This window comes from Pygocentrus nattereri, chromosome 19 (assembly GCF_015220715.1).
Source record: "Pygocentrus nattereri isolate fPygNat1 chromosome 19, fPygNat1.pri, whole genome shotgun sequence".
Classification (NCBI taxonomy): domain Eukaryota; kingdom Metazoa; phylum Chordata; class Actinopteri; order Characiformes; family Serrasalmidae; genus Pygocentrus; species Pygocentrus nattereri.
In genome coordinates, this window is record NC_051229.1 from 37,807,595 (window position 1) to 37,830,398 (window position 22,804).

Consider the following 22,804-nt stretch of genomic DNA (forward strand, 5'->3'; position numbering starts at 1 on the left):
AAATGAAGATAAGCTTCATCCCAAAGGAACATGTACATGCTTTAACCTCTCCAGCTTCCACATATCAGACAAACCATGCCTGATACAGCATGAATAGTTAATGAGAGAGGGAAGCAGATTCCCAGCAGCTTGAAAGAAGAAACAGCCATCTTACCTTCTTGTCCCTTTTCCACAGTTTCAGACAGCAAAATCCCCAAAAAAACAAGTCTCCCACCATGACAGCGGCCGGGCTGAGCGCGCTAACGTGCCGAGCTCATTCTAGCAAAAGGCAGCGTCAAAAACAACACAGCCGGCGGCCAAGAGAGAGGGAAGAGGAGGCAGAGACCACGCCCCCCCAGAGGCTTAGCTCATCTCTGAAAGCATGTCATACTGCCTGCTCTACCCCCTCCCTCCCTCTCCCTCCCTCTCTCTCTCTCTCTCTCTCTCTCTCCCTCCAAGTGTGTGTGAGACATCATCACTTCCTGCCGAGCCCACCCATGTGCTCCTGCGCAGTGGCTTTGCACCTCCACCCCCCATCCAACATGCCTTCCACTACCACTGACTGACTGAAACTGAGCTGGTGAATCAAAGAGAACCTACATTCTCAGAGTAAGACTGGGTGATACATCAAAAACAGAATATTGCAATATTTAAAGACGCTATATTATATTTATCACAGCATGGTTGATACGGTTGGGGATAAAATGCACCAGCAAAACAGCTCAGCCTCAAATAAAAACAGGCTTTGAAATAATGAATTTTTTGAGAGGAAGGGAAAAATTCTACAATTTAAGAAGGAAAAATGAAATATAAACGAAAACAAAGATAAAAGGAGAGGCACTATAGGCTATATAATATAGCCAATCAGCTACTTACAACAGTCATGCTAATTTCAAGTGTTTTTATATCAAGAAATCACTGAGTGTGTTTACATACATACTTAGATCATAATCAGATTTCTGCAGTTATCTGATTCCTCAAATCATTATGTAAATGACACTTTTCTTAGATCGGAGTGAGGTCTAGAAATCCGACTGTTACGAGGTAGAGCGAGGAGGCGGACGCATACGCTGAGATAAGCGAGTTTTATTTTGGGCAAATCCAGGGTCGTAGGCAAAACAGTCCAAGGTCAGATGGCCAAGACAAATCGAACGATAGGCAGACATAACTCAAAGAGCATAAAACAGAGGCTAGAAGAGAAACACTACAAACACACAGACAGCACTTAAAACAGCGTATACATACATACAAACAATCAGGGGCAGAGTCACAAAACAAGGGGGCAGGACAGTGAAAATCAACACAAAGAAACACGTGGACGACCGGGAACAAAATAAGGCACATGGGGGAGTGGGAGGAACTAATCGTGAGACGGGTTAAGAAATCTAATAAAGAGGCTGGATTTTAGCTCAGTAATCAGATTTCTCAGTGTTGTGAACTCTTACTCTGATTTCTTTTGGATTTCTCAGATTGCATGTGAGTGAAAACAGACGGCGGTACCGGAAATAAGCGAGCAGCGGCGTTGATCCAGAAGTGTTTTGCTGCGACGCTGACAAGTGCAAAATTTTATTCAAGACTAAACCTGAAAGTCCCTTATAGACTTCCATAGAATCTAAAAACAACCCTACTAAAAACAACTATAAAACATGCTCCAAAACTGACACACAATCATATGCAGTTTAACGTCCCCGCTAGAAAATTAAGCTAACACATCCTCTACAGAGAACACACCTAAATATGGTATTTTCTGTCAATTTCACAGCACATTTTCTGTTTATTTGAGTGTAACACAATAAAAATGAAATATTGAAGAGTTTTGCTCCAAACCGCAGTCCCACTTTCAACAATGTTCTTTTTATTCATGATATATGTTTTTGGGAGAAGTGCTTGACATATACAACACCTATAACTGACATATTATTATTATTATTATTACTTCTACCCCTTTTATTGGCAAAAAAATCAGTGTTTATTTTTTCTAAAACTCGTCGCATCCAGAATTGGTATAAAAATATTTCTGGAATGAAACTCAACACAACTTTATAGCAGTATAGTGCTGTGACCTTTTTGCTGGACACATTTTATGTTTCATGTTTAGTTAAATTCAGCAGTAGTGGTGCAGATGTGCTCCCTGTAGAAGATCTGGTCTCATTATCACTCAGAAAAGCAACAAAGCACCACAAAACAAGTGGCGCCCAAGCGTCTGCATAACAAAACAGACTGTAATGTGATTTTTCATCAAAACAATGAGCACAACACATCGAAAAAACACTTTGGTGAACAAAATTAGCTGCTGTGCTGCTGACCTCATTCAGTGATGGACATATTGGTCAGCAAGCCACATGCTTTCACAGTGGAGGGACTGATTAAAGAGCAGCAGGGCTCTCCTCTATCTGATTTCACCCAACAGCAAGAGCCAATAAGCTGGAGTTATACAGGGGGATGGGGGGGTGGGGTGATAATGCTAATCAATGGGTTCCGGCCGGCTAGCCAGGTCTGGCAGCAGCTGCAGGCAGAAGAGCCATCTGAGCTGGGAGTGAGCAGATATTAATAGAGTCAGGCGGGATGTCCGGCCCACTGCAGAGCCCACGGCGTCTTGCAGAGAAGTAGGCAGAACGTCAGAGATAAACAAGTACAGAACCGAGCTGATAAAGACCAGCACATTCAGTCTGAGCAGACAGGTTTACCAGGTCTACAAGGACCACAAATGCTGAAGAAAACCTTGCACCTCCAAAAAGGTCACTTTACAGAAGAAGGAGAAACCTTCTTAACGTTTAATGGTAGTGAATGGAGAAATATTTTCCCCAGCAATTTTGGACCATTTCTGTTGGTCTGTCGGACACATCATACACTATATTACCAAAAGTATTCACTCGTCTGGTTTCACACGCATATGAACTTCAATGACATCCCATTCTTAATCCACAGGGTTTAATATGATGTCGGCCCACCCTTTGCAGCTATAATAGCTTCAACCCTTCTAGGAAGGCTTTCCACAAGGGTTAGGAATGTGTTTATGGGAATTTTTGACCGTTCTCCTAGATGTGCATTTGTGAGGTCAGACACTGATGTTGGACGAGAAGGCCTGGCTCACAGTCTCCACTCTAATTCATCCCAATGGTGTTCTATCAGATTGAGGTCAGGACTCTGTGCAGGCCAGTCAAGTTCTTCCACACCAAACTGGCTCATCCACGTCTTTATGGACCTGCTTTGTGCACTGGTGCGCAGTCATGTTGGAGCAGGAAGGGGCCGTCCCCAAACTGTTCCCACAAAGTTGGGAGCGTGAAATTGTCCAAAATCTCTTGGAGCTGAAGCTTTAAGAGCTCCTTTCACTGGAACTAAGGGGCCGAGCCCAACTCCTGAAAAACAGCCCCACACCATGATCCCCCCTCCACCAAACTTTACACTCGACACAATGCAGTCAGACAAGTACTGTCTCCTGGCAACCGCCAAACCCAGACTCAACAATCGGAGTGCCAGATGGAGAAGCATGAATCATCACTCCAGAGAACACGTCTCCACTGCATCTGCTGACCCTGCTCTGTCATTTTACGTCGCCGACCACTTCGTGGCTGAGTTGCTGTCGTTCCCAATCGCTTCCACTTTGTTATAATCCCACTGACAGTGGACTGTGGAATATTTAGTAGTGAGGAAATTTCACGACTGGACTTGCTGCACAGGTGGCGTCCGATCACGGTACCACGCTGGAATTCACTGAGCTCCTGAGAGCGACCCATTCTTTCACTAATGTCTGTAGAAGCAGTCTGCAGGCCTAGGGGCTCGGATTTATACACCTGTGACTGGAACACCTGAATTCAATTATTTGGATGGGTGACTGAATACTTTTGGAAATCTAGTGTACATGAAAAATGACAAAAATAGAGATGTTGCCCCAACAGCAGCGATATGAACATCCTCTTTCATTTTTTCATGTAATTTGAATAATTCAGTTGCTCTTTACATTGTTAGAAAAATCCATGATAAATAGACCAACAGAAATATTCTATTCTAAATATTCTAAATAGCATCCTCCACTTTTCTGCTTGATAAGAAATCAGTTCTCCTCACAAGAGCTGTAGCTGTAGCTTAACAGCAGGTTCAGGTTTGGCACTGGACCACAAGGCAGATGGAGCTAACAAGTAATAAAAGCTAATAGTCCATTAAAAGCCCTCTGATGCCGCCTGTCACGCCCATAATTGGACAAATAAACTTATTTCTAAAGAAATGAAAATCACCAAACCGCTCCAAACCTGCTTGTCCCACATTCGTTCTGTGACCACATTCGAGTGTCACAGGATCCTCTGAACAATGAGGTCATTAAGGAGCTGAAACAACAGCTGAATAATGCTAAAAGTTAACACTGCACTGAAAAAGTGAGTCTACAGTCAACACTGACACTCTTATATGGATCATTCTACCGAATTAGTTCAAACTGTGGTTAAAACTATTTAAAACAACAACGAAGTATTCAGAGCTTAGACATTTACACGGATTATGTTCTGATCTACTTAAACCCACTGCACTAATGCAGGTAGCATGAGCTAAATATACAAAATCAGCATTTATAGTGTACTTTCTATTGGGAGGTGTCTGCCTTAAACCCTAACCCCTAAATTTGCTTTATCACTCATTTTTCAGCAATAAAATATTTTTAGGTCACTACCGAAACACAGCATTTAGTGTGTGGGCGGGGTCTTATTTTAGAGCAGGAAGTGATGCTGCATCCCTGTCCCTCATGGCCACATGGTGCGCAGTTAGATCCCACTGTTTTGAAGAAAATATGTCCCAAAGTCTGAAAATCAGTGGGAAACATTGCGAATTGTCAGTCCTTTTTTCTGTGGTTAAACATTTTTTCTGTGTTTTGATGAAAAATGATGATTTTAGTGTGACAGTAGTTCAAAGCTGTGTTTGCTGCTCATGTTTTTGACTTCAAAATAAGTTAAAATTGTCACCACCGAAACAGTCACTACTGATACGTTTGGTAAAGTTTGAGTAGAGTCATTATTGTTTTGGTAGTGACAAAACGGAATGTTCAACCACTAAAGTTCAATAAAATAAAACTCGTATACAGTAACTTTACAGGAGAAGGAAAAACCCACTTTACTTTTAATGTAAGTCAATGGAACCAGATTTTTCCCCCCCAAGTCATTTTGGGCTGTTTCCTTTGCTCCAATCATCATGAAATTTCGACACATTGTACACAGCAACATGAACTTTCGAATTATGTCAAAAACTAAAAAACAACAATAGATATATGAGGTTTTCTTACGACAGCAGTGATAATTAAAGTCATTTAAAGCCGAAAGGTTTTAGTCTAAAGTCCGAGATCAGTTAAACGTCCCAAATGTGCCAAATGAACCAGTTCAGAAGAATCATCCTATCACAACACCAGCAACTCCTACTGCCAAGGCATCTGGACAACTACTATGCTGGACAAAGCCTGCTGGTTTGAGTGGGGCATTCTGGTGAGGTCAGTCTCATGAGGGGGCAGTCATGGACTGGTGGTTAGGGAAGGTCCCTGGTTTGATCCCCAGCACTGAATGTGAATGACTGAGGTGTCCTTGAGCAAGACACCTAACCCCCAACTGCTCTCCGGGCGCTGTAGATAGGGCTGCCCACCGCTCCAGGCAAGTGTGCTCACTGCCCCCTAGTGTGAGTGTGTATGTGGTGTTTCACTTCACAGATGGGTTAAATGCGGAGATGAAATTTCCCCGTTGTGGGACTAATAAGGGACTAATAATCTTAATCTTAATCTAATGATGTCAGGTCAGTGCACAGAAAAGTTATGTAGCATATTAGCCTGATACTTAGAACTGCATAATTCAGAGGATCTGGTGACGTCTGGAGGCAGACATTCTTCAAAATGTATTGACTGGAATATTTAACTGACCACTGGGCGCGACAGCAATGATTTCCGAAAACACCATTCATCCAAATCCACCTTAGACACAGAGCTGCTAGTATGGGCATGATGCTGAGTACAGAATGATGTATAAACATGTGTTATCTGGATATTAATTCATACACATAGCAGTAAAAATCTTGTGAAATCTTCTTATCAGGACTGATCCTGCTACAGCGACGTTTCAGACGTCTGTTAAGCCTGTATGCCAAAAGGCTGGTTTAAAATGCTGCGGAGATGCACGTAAACGTATCTGTGAAAATGAACGTAAATGTATCTCAAAAACGATGTTCATGAGCAAGCATAGCTTGCAGAAACCACAAAATACACACCTCCAAAATCTTAACTATGCTTCATGTGGCTCTGCAGAGCTCCGCATGAAGCAAGCGCTTACAGAAATAATGATGTATTTATTCTCTGAAAGGGAGAAGACCTCACAGAAAGTTATTACATGAAATAGATATGAATTCATTGTCTGATGTCTGAGTTGTTTTATGATAGTTCTGAGAAGATTTTTGACCTTAAACCCATTCATGGTGGAGGGATACATAATATGCAGGGCGTTGTGAGGCAAAAAAAAACACATATTATCTCAGATTTTCAACTATTTTTCATCATCAAAATTCCATATGAAACTCAGAAGACTCGGGTAGGTTCACTGGTGGTTTTAGATGGTAAATAAAATGTCTATGTGTGTGTTGTAGTCATGGCGACCCCTGGTTCCTATCACCACCACTGTAAAGACATATGAACCATCTCACACCAAACCGCTCTGAATCTCTCTGTTTACATCACACACTGAATTATGGAGGAATTTGTAAAAATCACTCTTTTTATGTTTACATCTCAAACACTGAACTATGCAAAAAATGTAAACAATCAGTGGAAGTTCCCCAAGAACTTTCTGAAATCAATGACATGCCAAACTGGTAGTTTCCAAAGAGCAGAGAAAATGGTAACAACAGTTCGGAAGCAGAGCGGCGAGCTATTGTGCAAGTTTGTAAGCATGTTAATGCTCAGAAAAAGAAACTGAAAGAGTGATTCACTCCCCTCTCAGTCTGAAACTGTGATCCAGACCACAGAGGGGGTAAAATAAAACACACTGAACCCTACAGTGCACAGCACATACTCATTTCCACTGAAAACCACACCTATTAGTCATGCCAGAAAACAGCAATCTGAAGGTAGCTGCTATCCCATATCATCTCTTCCTGGTCTAAACAAGTCCGAGGAAACAACAAGCGCACTGTCATCACGACACGTAACCTTCCTCACTGCTGAGATAGTGGAGGATAAAGACTGAACAGCTGATTTCAGCAACTTCATCACACCAGGCCTCACTCAGATAACATTCATCTAGGAAACACAAAAAACAGTCCCTCTGTATCAGAGCGCTGGGGCCTGCCAGTGGGAGTTGCTGTTGCTAAAGTGGTACTTTCCAAACCCCTCGACTTGGGAGAGACACGTGCATGTCACCATCCTTTCACAATATTCCCGTTATGACTGAAGGGGGCGGTGGGGGGTGTCAAAAATAAAGCTGCCTAAATGGCTCTTGGCTTGGAGGCATGGTGCTAGGAATAACCTATAATAAGTCCTGGATTAGTTTTACTGACAAGTTCCTGGATTTTAATCTGCAGTGTAAGTAATAATTCAGGAGTGATTTACCTTCCGCAGCCCTACTCTAGCTGGATTAGTTTGAACAGAGGAGGTTCAGTGTTATAATCTATGCCTGATTTGACTGGCTGATCAGTACAGGATAAAGGATCCATGCCATTACCCCAAACTGCTCCCAAATAGCTCAAATTGAAAGGGTAATAACCACATGGACGTTTATGTCAACATTATGCGACAGGCTATATATATATATATATATTTCCAAACAATAACAACACGCTGTGTGGGTAAATGGCAAATATGTCACCAAAAAAAACCCAACATGTGACACTGGATGAGGGAGGAAGTTTTACACCTCATGTCAGTGTGGGGTGACGCCCATAATCAGTGGAAATTCCAAATGATGCTATGCATGCAAATGATGGTGCCTGATCATAATGAATAAATTGAATTTCAGTAGTCTTGAGCTTATGGATTAACAAAGTGGATCAAATCATGTTTCATTTTAGCTGTTAGTTTTGTTCACACATTACAAAGTATTAAGAACTTTCTGGTATCTTTATTTTGAAGACTGTGTAAGATTATATTGCACTTCTATAATGAATTCTCCCTTTAGCAAAGCCATGAACTGATTGTGGGAGTTTATGATGTGCTGGCTTGGAATCAGTGAAAGAGAGAAAGACAGAGGGAGACAGAGAGAGAGAGAGAGAGAGAGAGAGAGAGTGAGAGAGAGCCAAGAATGATCTAATTACTGGGTTTTGGCTAAACTGTGCTGTAAATCACTGTGTATGAAAGACGGAGAAGGAGAGAAGGGCAATGAGTTCATCTCGACTGCCAATGTGAAACTATACTGGTAAAAATATAGCAAGAAAAGCATCACCATCATAAAACTACAGGGTTTTTCTAATAAAGTACAGGGTGTAATAAAGTGGCCAGTGATTGGAAGCACTAAGTCAGTGTTTCCAATTAAGTGGCCAGTGAGTGGATGCACAAGGTAGGTGTTTCTAATAATGTGGCCAGAGAGCAGAAGCACAAAGTAGGTGTTTCTAATATAAAGTGGCCAGTAAGTGGAAACACAAAGTCAGTGTTTCCAATAAAGTGGCCAGTAAATGGAAGTACAAGGTAGGTGTTTCAAATAAAATGGTCAGTGAGTGGAAGTACAAGGTGGGTGTTTCTAATAAAGTGGCCAGTGAGGGATAGCACAAGGTCAGTGTTCCCAATAAAGTGTCCAGTTAGTAGCAGCACAAGGCCTGTGTTTTTCAATAAAGTGGAAGCACAAAGTCAGTGTTTCCAATAAAGTGACTAGTTAGTGGAAGTACACTGTAGATGTTTCTAATAAAGTGGCCAGTGAGTGGAAGCACAAAGTCAGTGTTTCCAATAAAGTGACTAGTTAGTGGAATACACAGTAGATGTTTCCAATAAAGTGGCCAGGTGCGCTGTAGGTGTTTCTTACAAACTGAGCAATTAGTTCAGCATTAATCTGAGAGTCTGAGAGCAGCCGTAACGTAACATAACAGGTTCTCCTGTTCAGAAGAAACAAGCATGATGCTTCGCATAAATTCCTGTGAGCACAGCGTTTTTGTAATTACTGTTACATTTCCACCAATTCAAACCTGGAAGCGAGCACCATCAGGAAACGAAGCGCAAAAGGGTTCATCCATCAGAGGTTATGATCCATTTATGGACTGAGGAGCTGAAAGGCCTCATCTGACCGTCATCCTGAGAGTGTATCTTCTCAGGCTATAATCAGCACTGTAATTTGATTGAATGGCATGACCGTTTCAGATTTACAGGGCGGTAACTGTCAGTACCGCCTCTACACACTCAAGGAAATGTGGGTTTGCAGCGGATGCTGGAATAGCCTGCTCGGCCATCTTTAATTCACTTAACGTGGGCCAGGGGTGTTCAATTATAGTGATTGCACTCTACAGTGCAGGCCACGTGTCAATCAGTCAGGGTGTGGATTCTGGTTTAAAGTGCTTTGACAAAAAAACAGAACTGGCTTGGGGAGGGACCGGTCAGTAAATAATGCCCCACAGCGCACATGCAGTGGTTTGCTGTTTCTCTCTGCCGCTACAATGAAATCATCCTTATTCAGGAAACAGATACACTGTGACTTAGTCATGAATGTGAGGTGAAGTCTCACTGTTCACATGGGAAATCAGTTAAGTAATGACACTCAAAACCTGTGTGAATGTAGCGGCACTGACGATGCTGGGCTTTGTGCGGGCTAATGCAATGTTTTTATTTATTATCACAGTATTAAAGTGGTTCAATTGGCCAAATTTCCCCATTTACTCCACATGTACTTGAGCTGAAAAGACACGTCTGATGTCTGAAGTTTGCTTCTTTTAGTTTTAGCACTGAAGCTGCAAGGCTAATGTGGCTAACAAGTAAAGGATGCTTATAGCCAGCTGTTAGCATTGTGCTAACCGCATGGCAAATTCACCACATGGTTTTCTCAAATTGCATTCAGTTTCTGAAGGAACTGAAGTTTGTGCTTCTTTTTGCTTTGGGGCTCTGAGGCTAACACTGCTAATAAAATTAGAAATCAACAGTCACTTAAAGGGAAACTGCTGATTTTTCAAAATTCCTGCATAATTAAACGGTTCGTTCAGAACGTTCAGTTTCTAGAGAAACTTACTGAGTCAGAACTGTTCACAGTGGTGGTGATAGGAACCAGACGTCCACCTCTAAAAGCTCCTTCACAGAAAGTTCCTACATGAAATGGTTATGAATTCAGTGCCTGATGACTGAGACGCTGTGTTATGATAGATTTGAGAAGATTTTGACCTTCAACTCCATTCATGGTGGAGAGATATATAATATGCAGGGCGCTGTGAGGCAAAATAGTCCCCAAAGAAAACTTATTATTCCAGATTTTCCACTATTTTCCATCATCAACATTCCATATAAACTCCATATAAACTCTGGTGGTTCTGGATGGTAAATAAAGTGTCTATATCTGTGCTGTAGTCATGACAACCCCTGGTACACCACCACTGTAAAGACATCTGAACCATTTCACACCAAATCACTCGGAATCGCTGTGTTTACATCTCACACACTGATTTATGGAGAAATTTTGAAAAAAGAGATGTTTAACTGGTACAGTGCCTTTCCATCTCACAACCAGCCCAAACTTTGCCCTCATTACTATAATCTCTTCTCTTCACCATGAATTAAACATACTGGCTCTTTCAGCGAGGCCAGATAGAGAACAGTGGGCTGCTGTTTAATTCATTGGGGTCCTCCACACATGTGGTACAGCGCCGAGCGGCGCGTGAATGAGGTTTTGTTGGGCCGCGTAACAGGAGCGGCTGTGTGAAATCTGAGGCTCGGCTGTGCGGGAGGAAAGATTGTGGGGTGCGGAGAGATGGGAGGGCTGAGATGGAGGGATGGGGTGTCGCTGGAGATGGTCTCGGACTCACCATGATGAGGCCGGTGGTGATGGGTTCGGAGCAGCCGTGACACAGCTCTCCAAACTTCGCCCAGTAGTCCTTCTTACAGTAGAGACGACCATCTTTTTCATAGTACCAGTGAGACAGAGAGGCACTGCACTCACAGCATCTGAGAGAGAGAGAGAGAGAGAGGGAGAGAGAGAGAGAGAGAGAGAGAGAGAGAAAGAGAGAGAGAGAGAGAGAGACAGAGAGAGAGAGAGAGAGAGAGAGAGAGAGAGAGAGAGAGACAGAGAGAGAGAGAGAGAGAGAGAGAGAGAGGGAGAGAGAGAGACAGAGAGAGAGAGAGAGAGAGAGAGGGAGAGAGAGAGAGAGGGAGAGAGAGAGAGAGAGACAGAGAGAGAGAGAGAGAGAGAGAGAGAGAGAGAGACAACAGTGTTCAATCATTCTATTCTATGCAGTCTATGCCATGTTTACAACAATCAGGCATAACATTCTGACCACCGCCTTGTTTCTATGCTCACTGTCCATTTTATCAGTTCCACTTACTATATAGCTGCACTTTGTAGACTGTAGTCCATCTGTTTCTCTGATACTTTGTTTGCCCCCTTTTACCCTGTTCTTCAGTGGTCAGGACCCCCATGGACCCTCACAGAGCAGATACTATTTGGAGGTGGATCATTCTCAGCACTGCAGTAACACTGGTGTGTGTTAGTGTGTGTTGCGCTGGTCTGAGTGGATCAGGCACAGCAGTGCTGCTGGAGTTTTTAAACACCTCATTGTCACTGCTGGACTGAGAATAGTCCACCAACCAAACATATCCAGTCAACAGCGTCCTGTGGACAGTGTCCTGGGACCACTAATGAAGGACTAGAGGATGACCAACACAAACAGATGAGCAGCAGATGAGCTGTCGTCTCTGACTTTACATCTACAAGGTGGACCGTCAAGGTAGGAGTGTCTAATAGAGTGGACAGTGAGTGGACACAGTGTTTAAAAACTCTAGCAGCACTGGAGATTATTTAGATTATTAGCAGATTAACAGGCTGCATGTAAATATGGCTAATAAACTTTTTGAACAAAGGCCTTAACATGGTCAATGTCACAAAGTTGCTTAATGTCCATATGGAAAGCAATTGCAACGCCAAATCTCAAACATTCCTAAATTAATATTTATTAACATCAAATCTTTACTCAGATGCATATCTGTCTCAACATTAACACAAACTATATTAACTGAATACAAATGCACTAATTCTAAGAAAAATATAGCTGTGTGTCCGTCTGTTTCGCTTTCCACTATGCCACACTGACTTATTTAGCCATAAAAATAATGCTCTGAAACAGTAAAAGACATAGCCAAGAGCCACTTAAGCCAAAATTAAAAGTTGGTAAATTTTGTTTTTGTTCAACATTGATAATTTGTTGTTTTTGGCAAAGTTAACAGAGTACGGCAAGTGATGTTCACCTCATCACATAAAATAGTTTTTATTACATACAGGGTGATTCATAAAGCTTCATCCGATTTCGCAATGATTTATTTAGCTTGTAAATCATCACAGATCAGTGCAGTGAGCTGTAAATGGTTTAAATGAGCATGAAGTTTATTATGTAGTTTTACAAGGTCTCAGTCTGAACCTCCTCCAGCTGTACAGACGACATCAACGCCACAGTCAAACTCATCCCAGACTGGACTGAGCAGGTCGGGTGTCACTGCACTCACGGCTCTTTCAGTGGGATTTCGGAGATCATCCAGTGCTGTGGAACCAGCATCAAATGCTCTGAGCTGTTGGAGCTTCACAGCCCACAAAAATCACACTGCACAGTAACGGCGGATTCACTCTTATTGAAGTGGAGAACGCTTTCTGCTCAGGGGTCTCATCTCTCAGACTGAAGGGGGCCCATCTTCCACTGACAGTCAGAAACTCTTTGACCCCCCCTTACAATTGGATTGTGATTGGTTCTTAGACGCCTCAAGTTTGTAAAAATATGGTGCTTTGAAATGGGATGAATCTTTTTGAATCACCCTGTATATCTGTGGAAGCCAGTTTGGCCTGAAATATTCCACCCAGTCACAACTTTAGAACGATTAGACTGCCCTTCAGTCTTATTTGGCATGCAAAAAGTAATTCTTATTTAGTAAGAGCCACAAGTAACTGAAATGACTGAGAATAAAACAGTGATTTCCTAACAGGACAAAAAAGTCCATTTCGCCCCGAATGACTGTTATTATTATGACTGTGATCCAGTCTGCACAGAGTGTCCAGACACAATGATGAGGTCAAAAGGACAGTTGTGTCAGTGTGATCTACACAAACCACTCATCAAAACACTCATAAACAGCCATCATGTTGTTGTAGACAATACTGGACTACAAACAGACGAAAACAACCATGCAGGGCAAAACTAGCAGCATCCGCTTTGATTCACGATGATAGCATGTGTGTGTAAGAGTCATGAAGCTGATGTTTAAACAGAGGCGAGCGCTAATTGAAGCCGCTGTAGGAAGTATCTGCTGCCTCACACTGATGGACATCAGCCTTGACCACAAAGAGCTGAAGTAGAAGATCTACACTTCAGTCTGTTCACTAACAAAGTCTGTAGCTAAAGATTTACACACATCAAACAATACATAACAGCAAAATGCAAAGATATACAATATGATACAGTTAGACATATTAGAAATACACTCACCGGCCACTTTATTAGGTACACCTGTTCAGTTGCTTGTTAACACAAATAGCTAATCAGCCAATCACATGGCAGCAACTCAGTGCATTTAGGCGTGTAGAGGTGGTCAAGACGACCTGCTGAAGTGCAGACCGAGCATCAGAACGGGGAAGAAAGGGGATTTAAGGGACTTTGAACGTGGCGTGGTTGTTGGTGCCAGACGGGCTGGTCTGAGTATTTCAGAAACTGCTGATCTGCTGGGATTTTCACACACAACCATCTCTAGGGTTCACAGAGAACGGTCCGAGAAAGAGGAAATATCCAGTGAGCGGTCAGTTGTGTGGACGAAAATGCCTTGTTGATGTGAGAGGTCAGAGGAGAACGGGCAGACTGGTTCCAGATGATAGAAAAACAACAGGAACTCAAATAACCAACCAGAATCTCTGAGGAACGTTTCCAACACCTTGTTGAAAGTCTGCCATGAAGAATTAAGACAGTTCTGAAGGCAAAAGGGGGTCCAGCCTTTTACTAGCAAGGGGTACCTAATAAAGTGGCAAGTGAGTGTATATCCGCACTACAGTTGAAATTTAAATGGAGAAATGTTAAAAAAATAATAATTCCGTTAGCTTGCTTTTATGATTGTTCATAAAAGTGTCCAAACCGATTTTGATTTCTGTACCATTGTAATTACATCCTTATGTTTTATCTCATTTTCGTAATCTTTTTACTTTTATTATTACAGAATCATATTTACTCTTCACTCTGTTGTTTCGCTCAGCTACAACGTAATGTGCAGTCAATTGGGGGTGGGCAATAAAGCCAAAAAATGATATCACGATACTTTGTGTCTTAGACTTTGATAAGATATTTTCACAATGGATCGATCAACCAATTAATCAATCAATCAATCAATTCATCAATCTTTATTTAACAAGGATAGAAGAAAAAGGATTGATAATGTAAGAACATATCAAATAATAAAAGTTACTTTACTAGTGAAAGTAAAAGTAAAGTAAAAAGATTTTAAAAGGCTAAAATCTGGTAAAGTAAAAAAAAAGACTGAAACATTCATCATAAAAATCCATAAAAACAGTAGAAAATATAAAACAATAAAATGTAACAAAAATGTAAAACTTAATAAAATCAAAAGAAGATAAATAAAACAAAAGCAGGATAAGATCAAAAAAGGAAAGCTAAAATGAAGCAAAATGACAATAAATAAGAAAGAAAAATGAAATAATAAGAATATAATAATAATAATAAGAAGAAGAAGAAGAAGAATATAAATAATTAAGTATACAAATGAAATAAATGGGAAAAAATATCTAAAATATGAAAACAAGATAATTATAGTGAAAATCAAGTAAAACAGTTACATAATAAAACAGATACATAATATGAATCACTATATTTGGTTTTTCTAAGATTAAAAAGTTGGAATAGATAAAAAAAGAACCTGTAGTCACGCATATAAAATACAATAATAATAATAATAAATAATAATAATAATAATAATGATGATTAAACAACATCAATGATTTTTATTCAATGATTTACTAAATGCACGGCACTAAATCCAATAAAACAACTCTAATTATTAGTGTAATTGGTCAGTGTTGGTATGATATTCACTATATGCTCTGAAAAGCATACTGTACAATAATTTATTACAATAACGAAATACTGTCACATTGCCCACCCCTACCTTCATGTCCCGTGAGTTTAAATAAAGTTTGGCTGATTAACTGATTGATTGATTAATTCTATTGGGTCTGGAACATTTACACTATATTTCCAAAAGTATTCGCTCGTCTGGCTTCACACGTACATGAACTTGAATGACATCCCATTCTTAATCCATAGGGTTTAATATGATGTCGGCCCACCCTTTGCAGCTATAGCAGCTTCAACTCTTCTAGGAAGGCTTTCCACAAGGATTAGGAATGTTTATGGGAATTTTTGAGTGTTCTTCCAGAAGCACATTTGTGAGGTCAGACACTGATGTTGGACGAGAAGGCCTGGCTCACAGTCTCCGCTCTAATTCATCCCAAAGGTGTTCTATCAGGTTGAGGTCAGGACTCTGTGCAGGCCATTCAAGTTCTTCCACACCAAAGAGGCTCATCTATGTCTTTATAGAGATAAGCGACTTGGAACTGGACATCCTTATATGGGCATGACACCATGACAACAACATACAGAACATAGACATGACTTCAGTTTTCTGAGCTACTAACCATACAATAAATATAGCATCTGAGACTTCATGTCGGTTTCCATCCACAGATCAGCTCAATGACAGATTACTGACAGAGTTTGTGGGACATTTATTCATTTTGTGGGTGGTGAAGTGAGAAAATAATAGAGACATACATGAAGCAGACTATGACAAACATTGTGGCCACCCTTCCTGACCCCTCTCTCTCTCACCCAGAAACCCTCCCACTCTTCCTCCATTATAGGCCAAATGGGTCGATTGGGCTCGGCCCCGCGGGACCACATCTATTAATCGCCATCTGCCGCTCCCACCACGCAGCTTCCTGACCTGTCCTGACTGCTGTGGCTGTATCAGCTAAACTGCGACACAACCAGGAGTTGGTAATCAATATCTTAATACAATAAAGCCCCACATTCTTCTCATACTTTAATTATTTTAAGTAATGATGTTTGTGTACCAAAAACAGTCATAATATATTTTATACATGGTCACTTTCCAACCTCTCTTTATCACCTAAAGTTAAACCTGCCTGTTTTTGCTACTGTGTCTTTAAGACTGATACACTCTGTATGGCTGAAAGTATTTGGACATTTGACTCAAACCTATGTGAGCTTGTTGGACGTCCCAATCAAAAGCCAATGGCATTAATGGAGCCTCCCTTTGCAGTTATACCAGCCTCCACCCTTCTGGGAAGCTTTCTACAAGATTCTGGAGTGTTGGTGGGATTTTTTTTGTCTATTCATCCAGAAGAGCATTTGATAGGTCAGACCCTGATGTTGGATGAGAGGCCCTCACACAAGCCTAAAATCAAAATACACAAGGCAAAGGGTCGGCTTGAGGGGTGTAAAGTGTCGCCACTGGAATCTGGAGCAGTGGAAATGTATTCCGTGGAATGATGAATCAGCTTCTCTATCTGTCAGTCTGATGGACGAGTCTGGGTTTGGAGAACGTTACAGGCCTGACTGCACTGTGCCAGCTGTAAAGTTTGGTGGAGGAGGGATGATGATAGAACCCTTAGTCCCAGTGAAGGGAAATCTTAATGCTTCAGCAACAAGACATTCTACCCTTCCAACTTTCAGTTTGGGGAAGAACTGTTTCTGTTCCAGCATGACTGAGCCCCAGCGCACTAAGCAGCTCCATAAAGGCCTGACTGGGTGAGTTTGGTGTGGAAGAATTTGACTGACCCTCAAAGAGCCCTGACCCCAACCCCATCAAACACCTTTGGGATGAACTAGAACAGAGACTGTGAGTCGGACCCTCTCGTCCAACATCAGTGTCTGACCTCACAAATGCTCTTCTGGATGAATGGCCAGAAATTCCCACAGACACTCTCCAACATCTTGTAAAATCTTCCCATAACAGTGGAGCTGCAAAGGAGACCAACTCCATAATAATGACCATGAATTTAGAATGGGATTCATAAAGCTTCTGTGGGTGTAACTTGTAGGTGTCCCAATACATTTGTCCATATAGTGTATCTGCCATTTCTGATCCCACTTAGATCCATTTAACTGGCAATACCATGGTCTGATTTGCTGGAGGAGGCAGAAAACCCAGTCCAAGGACATCCAGAGGACGTTCACTACCACAGAGAGAGGCTGCCTCCATGCCTAACCCCCTCCAGAAAGAGCGCTGGCACCCGTGTGACAGATCAAAGCTACTGTAATGCAAACACAGCTGGAGGATCCAATCCCTCTCCCTGAAAAACCGAGAGCTGAACTGAGCATCAGCGCAGAGGACGTAGTGAGGATGTGACTTATTTTCTCGGTTTACGGCGGTGAGTTTCTCTACAGGAAGCCGCCGTTCATTTTCAAAGAACGCTCTAGAAAATCACTTGTGTTGAAAACAGCACGCGTGAGAGTGCGGCTGAGCGCATTCTTTCAGGGCGAATGAGGATTAAGAGGATAATCTGCTGAAATAAGGAAGCTGTACTCATAAAATTCCCAAGCGATGGATGACTCTGAGTGTGCAGTCAGTGCTTTATCACAATGATATGGAAGAATTTCAGCTACACGTTGCTAAGATTGCCAACACAAACATATATCAACACTGGCTGCGGACTTGTGATCACGCACGAGCTGCCTGACCTTATCAAAGCAGAACCGCATGAAATAAGTTCCTAATTCCTTTTTTAACCTTTGGAAAACTAGAGTTATTACTGCCCTTTTGGGATATGTATTCTGTTCATCATGATGAATGGGTGCTTTGTTCTGATTGAAAAAGCTTTAGCTTAACAAATTTGGACTGACCACTCTGTAGTTCTACAATTACAGACTGTAGTCCATCTGTTTCTCTGCACCCTGTTCATCAGTGGTCAAGCCCCCCACACGACCTCCACAGAGTAGGGATTATTTGGGAGGTGGATCATTCTCATCAGTAACACCTCAGTGTCACTGCTGGACTGAGAAGAGTCTACAAACCTAAACTTTCCAGCCAACAGTGACCTGTGGGCAGTGTCCTGTGACCACTGGTGAAGGACTAGAGGATGACCAACACAAACTGTGCAGCAGCAGATGAGCTGTCGTCTCAGACTTTACATCTACAAGGTGGACCGACGAGGTAGGAGTGTCTAATAGAGTGGACAGTGAGTGGACACAGTGTTTAAAAACTCCACCAGCACTGCTGTGTCTGATCCACTCACACCAGCACAACACACACTAACACACCACCACCACCACGTCAGAGTTACTGCAGCACTGAGAATGATCCATCACCTAAATAGTACCTGCTCTGTGAGGGTCCATGGTGGTCCTGACCACTGAAGAACAGGGTAACAAAGTAGAGAGAAGCAGAGAAACAGACGGACTACAGTCTGTAATTGTAGAACTACAAAGTGCTCCTATATTGTCAGTGGCGCTGATAAAATGGACAGTAAGTGTAGACACAAGGATAATGAAGCACTCTGTGAGTGTATATAGTCATAAAAAGTGATGAGTCAAATATATTTGACTAATCATGAAAGTTCAAACTGTAAATTAGGATTTTCGATATGGGCTGTTATTTGAATATTTCTCACTGAACATGACTTCAAGGCCAACTTATGTTTCCACGGAAACATAGACTTGTTTGGCTTTATTGTAAATCACTTGTATATACGTATATATACAGATGTATATATGTGGGACAGCCATATTTGGGAGGAAAAAAGCAAGAAAAGATCAGCCGAAAAGCGGCATTTAATTCATTCATTAATTAAACTAATCGATTTCAGTTGTGGATCGCAGCTTTAATGGGAAGAATGACTTTTTTAATTAATATTTGTTTTTATGTTCCTGATCTTTGAGGCACAAACTGGCATTTCAGTTTAAAATCTGCTCTTTTTTTTGGGTAAACCTGAATAATGACCGTTATAAATGATTTTCTGAGGCACAAAAATGACAAAATATTAAAGCACAAAAATAAATAGCTGTGATTAAAAGGGCTGTAGCTGGAGAAACACTCAAATCTAATTATGCAATTCATTATTATTTTTTTTTAATTCAGCTTACTTCTATTTTTTCTATTTTATTTGAGAGCAAAAACATTCCAAACAAAACAAAACACAATAATAACTTTTCATCAAATTCAAATCATATAATAAAATATCTCCTACATACAAACACTAATCTAAATCTAATATAGCAGAATTAGTCAGTCGTGGGCTGGAGGTCAGGGAACCAGCCCTGTGACCAGAAGGTCGCTGGTTCGACCCCCAGAGCTGACGGTACATGACTTAGGTGTCTTTGAGCAAGACTCCTAACCCTAACTGCTCCCCAGGTGCTTCGGCTAGGGCTGCCCACCGCTCCGGGCAAGTGTGCTCACTGCCCCTAGTGTGTGTGTTCACTAATGTGTATGTGGTGCACCGATGCAAAATGCGGAGGTCAAATTTCCCTGTTGTGGGACTAATAAGGGTCTCTTAATCTTAATTACCGGACTGTTTTTATGAACTATGAGTGAAAAATAAGTAAACATAATGTAAAAGGTGTCTTAAAACTGGATGGTTAAGCAATAAAGTGATTAAAGAATATCACCATTTTTCATTACTTTATTTCCAAGCACTGGAAAGCAGCAGCTAGCAGTGCATACAGCATTAGGCTGTTGAATAAGGCAGCTGTCAGTCAGCGCTGGGGTCAGTCTTGGCTAAAAGCACAGTCCTCTGATTAGATGAGTTATCAGCGTCGGCTCCCCAGGGCTGCATTATCCCTCCGGGGGAGGCAGCCACTGAAAGGCGAGTTGAAGAGGATGCTGTTAATGATTTCTCCACGTCGGGAAAAGATCTGGGGCGTCCGACAATGAGTCATTGTTGTCCTGAGCCTGGCCACTGTCCCAAAAGAAATGTGGATGGACCGTGCCGGACCGTGTGCCTCGCTCTATCATTAACTCCCGGTGGGAATCAGCCTCAGAACTGAGTTAAATGCACTCAGTCCATCCACGTCAGTCTCCTTGACCTTAAAGCAGCAGCAGGTTCAAGGCCTGATTTAATGTGAACTACACTGAGCCTGAATGTAGAATCCATCCAGAAATGACCAGCAAGTATCAACGATGAAGAATCCAAACCATAACTAACCAGGGGACCAGTCATAGGTCTGGAGAAGTGAAGTTTATTCGTTTGCGCACAGGTACCAGACAGGTGCCAGCCTGTAAGACACTGGACTGATGTAGTTTTATAGTAGGACTGATGCCAAGATTAGGCTCAGGTTATACATGACAAGTGACAGGTGAGAAAGACATGACCATGTGGGGATAAACAAGAATAGACAGAAGAATGTTCTAAATACAGTCACAGTACAGACACACACACAATGTTGAATATAATGACATATAACACAACACTAAACTCATTACAGAGCAGGACATTTCCACAATGGTAATAAAAAATATGGTCATATTTTCACTAGAGCTGCACAATATATCATTTTAGTATCATCATCATGATGACCGCGTATGCAATAGCCGCACTGCTACACGCAACACGCCCTTCTACTTTTTTGCTGCTTGATATGAAAGGAAAACTCGCACAGTTCTCATTTTCCATGACTTTCCGTGATCCACAGGAGAAGTCTGATCTGGTTTACTCTGCTTTGAGGGTTTGAGTCACAGCCTCTAACCTGCTCTTGCGTTAGTGCATTGAAACCAACCGTATAGCATTAATGTTCAAGACAGGATGATTCACGGTCAAAGAAGTCTTCAGAGTTTTACAGTTCATTACAGTTTTACAGTTCATTTTCTATGTAGATGAGCTCCTTTACAAAGTGACCACAATCATGGCCATTCGTTCGGAAGGTTGCCCGTTCGATCCCCTCAGCTGACAGTCCATGACTGAAGTGCCCTCGGCAAGGTACCTAACCCCCAATTGCTCCCCGGGTGCCGTGGATAGGGCTGCCCACCGCTCTGGGCAAGTGTGCTCACTGCCCCCTAGTGTGTGTGTTCACTAGTGTGTATGTGGGTGTTTCACTGCACGGATGGGTTAAATGCAGAGGTCTAATTTCACAGCGTGCAGACACAGAGACAAATGGTTCTAAATTCTGTTCTATTTATTCAAGCATAACTAATTCCTTCCAAACAAAGTCATTCAAGTCATCTGGTGAAAATTCCTGTAGTGTTTCGTGTCACAATGTAGATCACAGAAAAAAGCAATATCTCCCCCCATTTTTCATATGTGGTCGTAGAAAAATATCCGATTTGTGGCTTAAAGTGATGCTCAGATCGGAATTCATTTGCTTTTTTCCACTGCGCGCGCACCGTTCGTTCACCGTTCATTCACCGTTACCGTGGCAACAGCTCCGAACAGACGTTAAAGCCTGTAAACGGTGGAAAAGCAGCTCATCTCACCTTTTTCTCCTCCGTCTGGCTCTAATAATGAAGCTGAGAGCTGATCAGAGTTAATGATCTTCTCAGTGAAGCTCGTTCTGCTCGTTAGTTTGTGCTGATGATGCAGTGATTCAGTCACGTGACGTTACTGAGTAGGATGAGCTCATGAGGTCATTTCAGGACACCGGTTTGTCACATTAAAGACAGATTTGAATCACTGACCTAAACGAGTGTGAAACACTGAGTCAGAGAGATCGGACTGTTTAAACACTACATCAAACTTCTTTAATGAAAAAGAGGCAGGAAAGTTCACTGTTCTGCAAAACAGGCCCTTTAAATTGCAATTTGGATATAAAAATGATCTTCCAACCCTTCTCTGGAAGTCTGAACGCATAACCGCTCATCACAGCAAAGTTCATTTGATTGTAACTTCTTTCACAAAATTTCACCAATAGAAAGTTAGTCACCCACACAGTCAGGTTTAGGACTGTCTGGGCAGATGAAGAGAAAGAAAGAACAAAGGAGGGCGAGAGTCCTCCAGACTGGGACAGCAGAGATAAGGCCGAGACGGTATCGCAGCGAGGAACGCCTGTCTCCACATTCCTCCTCACTCGGGCGGCAAATTATTCACATGCCTCCGTCTCCGGGCTCTATTTTAAGAAACAAATCCAAAGATATGGTGAACTAATTTACTCATCCAGGCTGGAGGCTCTCAAAGTGCTTGAATGGAATGCTGAACCGGATGATATGAAGTGCTATGTCTCCACAGCAGAGAGTGGAGCGATGGAGCCAATCAGGCAGGATTGGGTTTCGCTGCTTTCGATCGATTTGAGGCAGAAGCGGATCTGAACAATGGAGCGAAGACAGTATCACACACTTAAGCTTCCGCTGGGGTGCTCAGGAGGGATTCATGGAGATGTGGAGATGGAGCTCCATTTGGTAGAGGAACGACACTTCTCCACAGGGAGACGCCGCTCGCTTGCTCACATGTGATTTGAAACCAGTTTTGTGGCTTCCTTCTTCTGCTTAGTCTGATAAGCTGTGGCAGATGAAGCTGAACCCCTATCAGTGCAAACACTGCTCAAAAGTGAACAACACCCACTGCACACACACGTTCAGTGTTAGAGAACTTCTCTACTTCCAGGAGTGTAAATCTGGTGTGATGACATGAGGAGGCTGCAGCTTATACAGAAATACAGATGTAAAACTGTCCAAAGTATGACTACAAATTAAGAG

General features: G+C 42.0%; 1 protein-coding gene across 5 annotated transcripts in view; it reads right to left on the minus strand.

Annotated features, from left to right (window-relative positions):
- Positions 1 to 22,804, minus strand: part of limk1a (LIM domain kinase 1a) — a 110,352-nt gene that overhangs the window by 35,965 nt on the left and 51,583 nt on the right. For 4 of the 5 annotated variants that reach the window (XM_017691903.2, XM_017691901.2, XM_017691905.2 and 1 more), the window contains one exon: positions 10,927 to 11,065. In XM_017691903.2, coding sequence (XP_017547392.1) covers positions 10,927 to 11,065 — 139 coding nt within the window. Of the gene's footprint in view, positions 1 to 154; positions 342 to 10,926; positions 11,066 to 22,804 lie in introns of those variants that run through there. The other variant, XM_017691906.2, reaches the window with a different exon arrangement.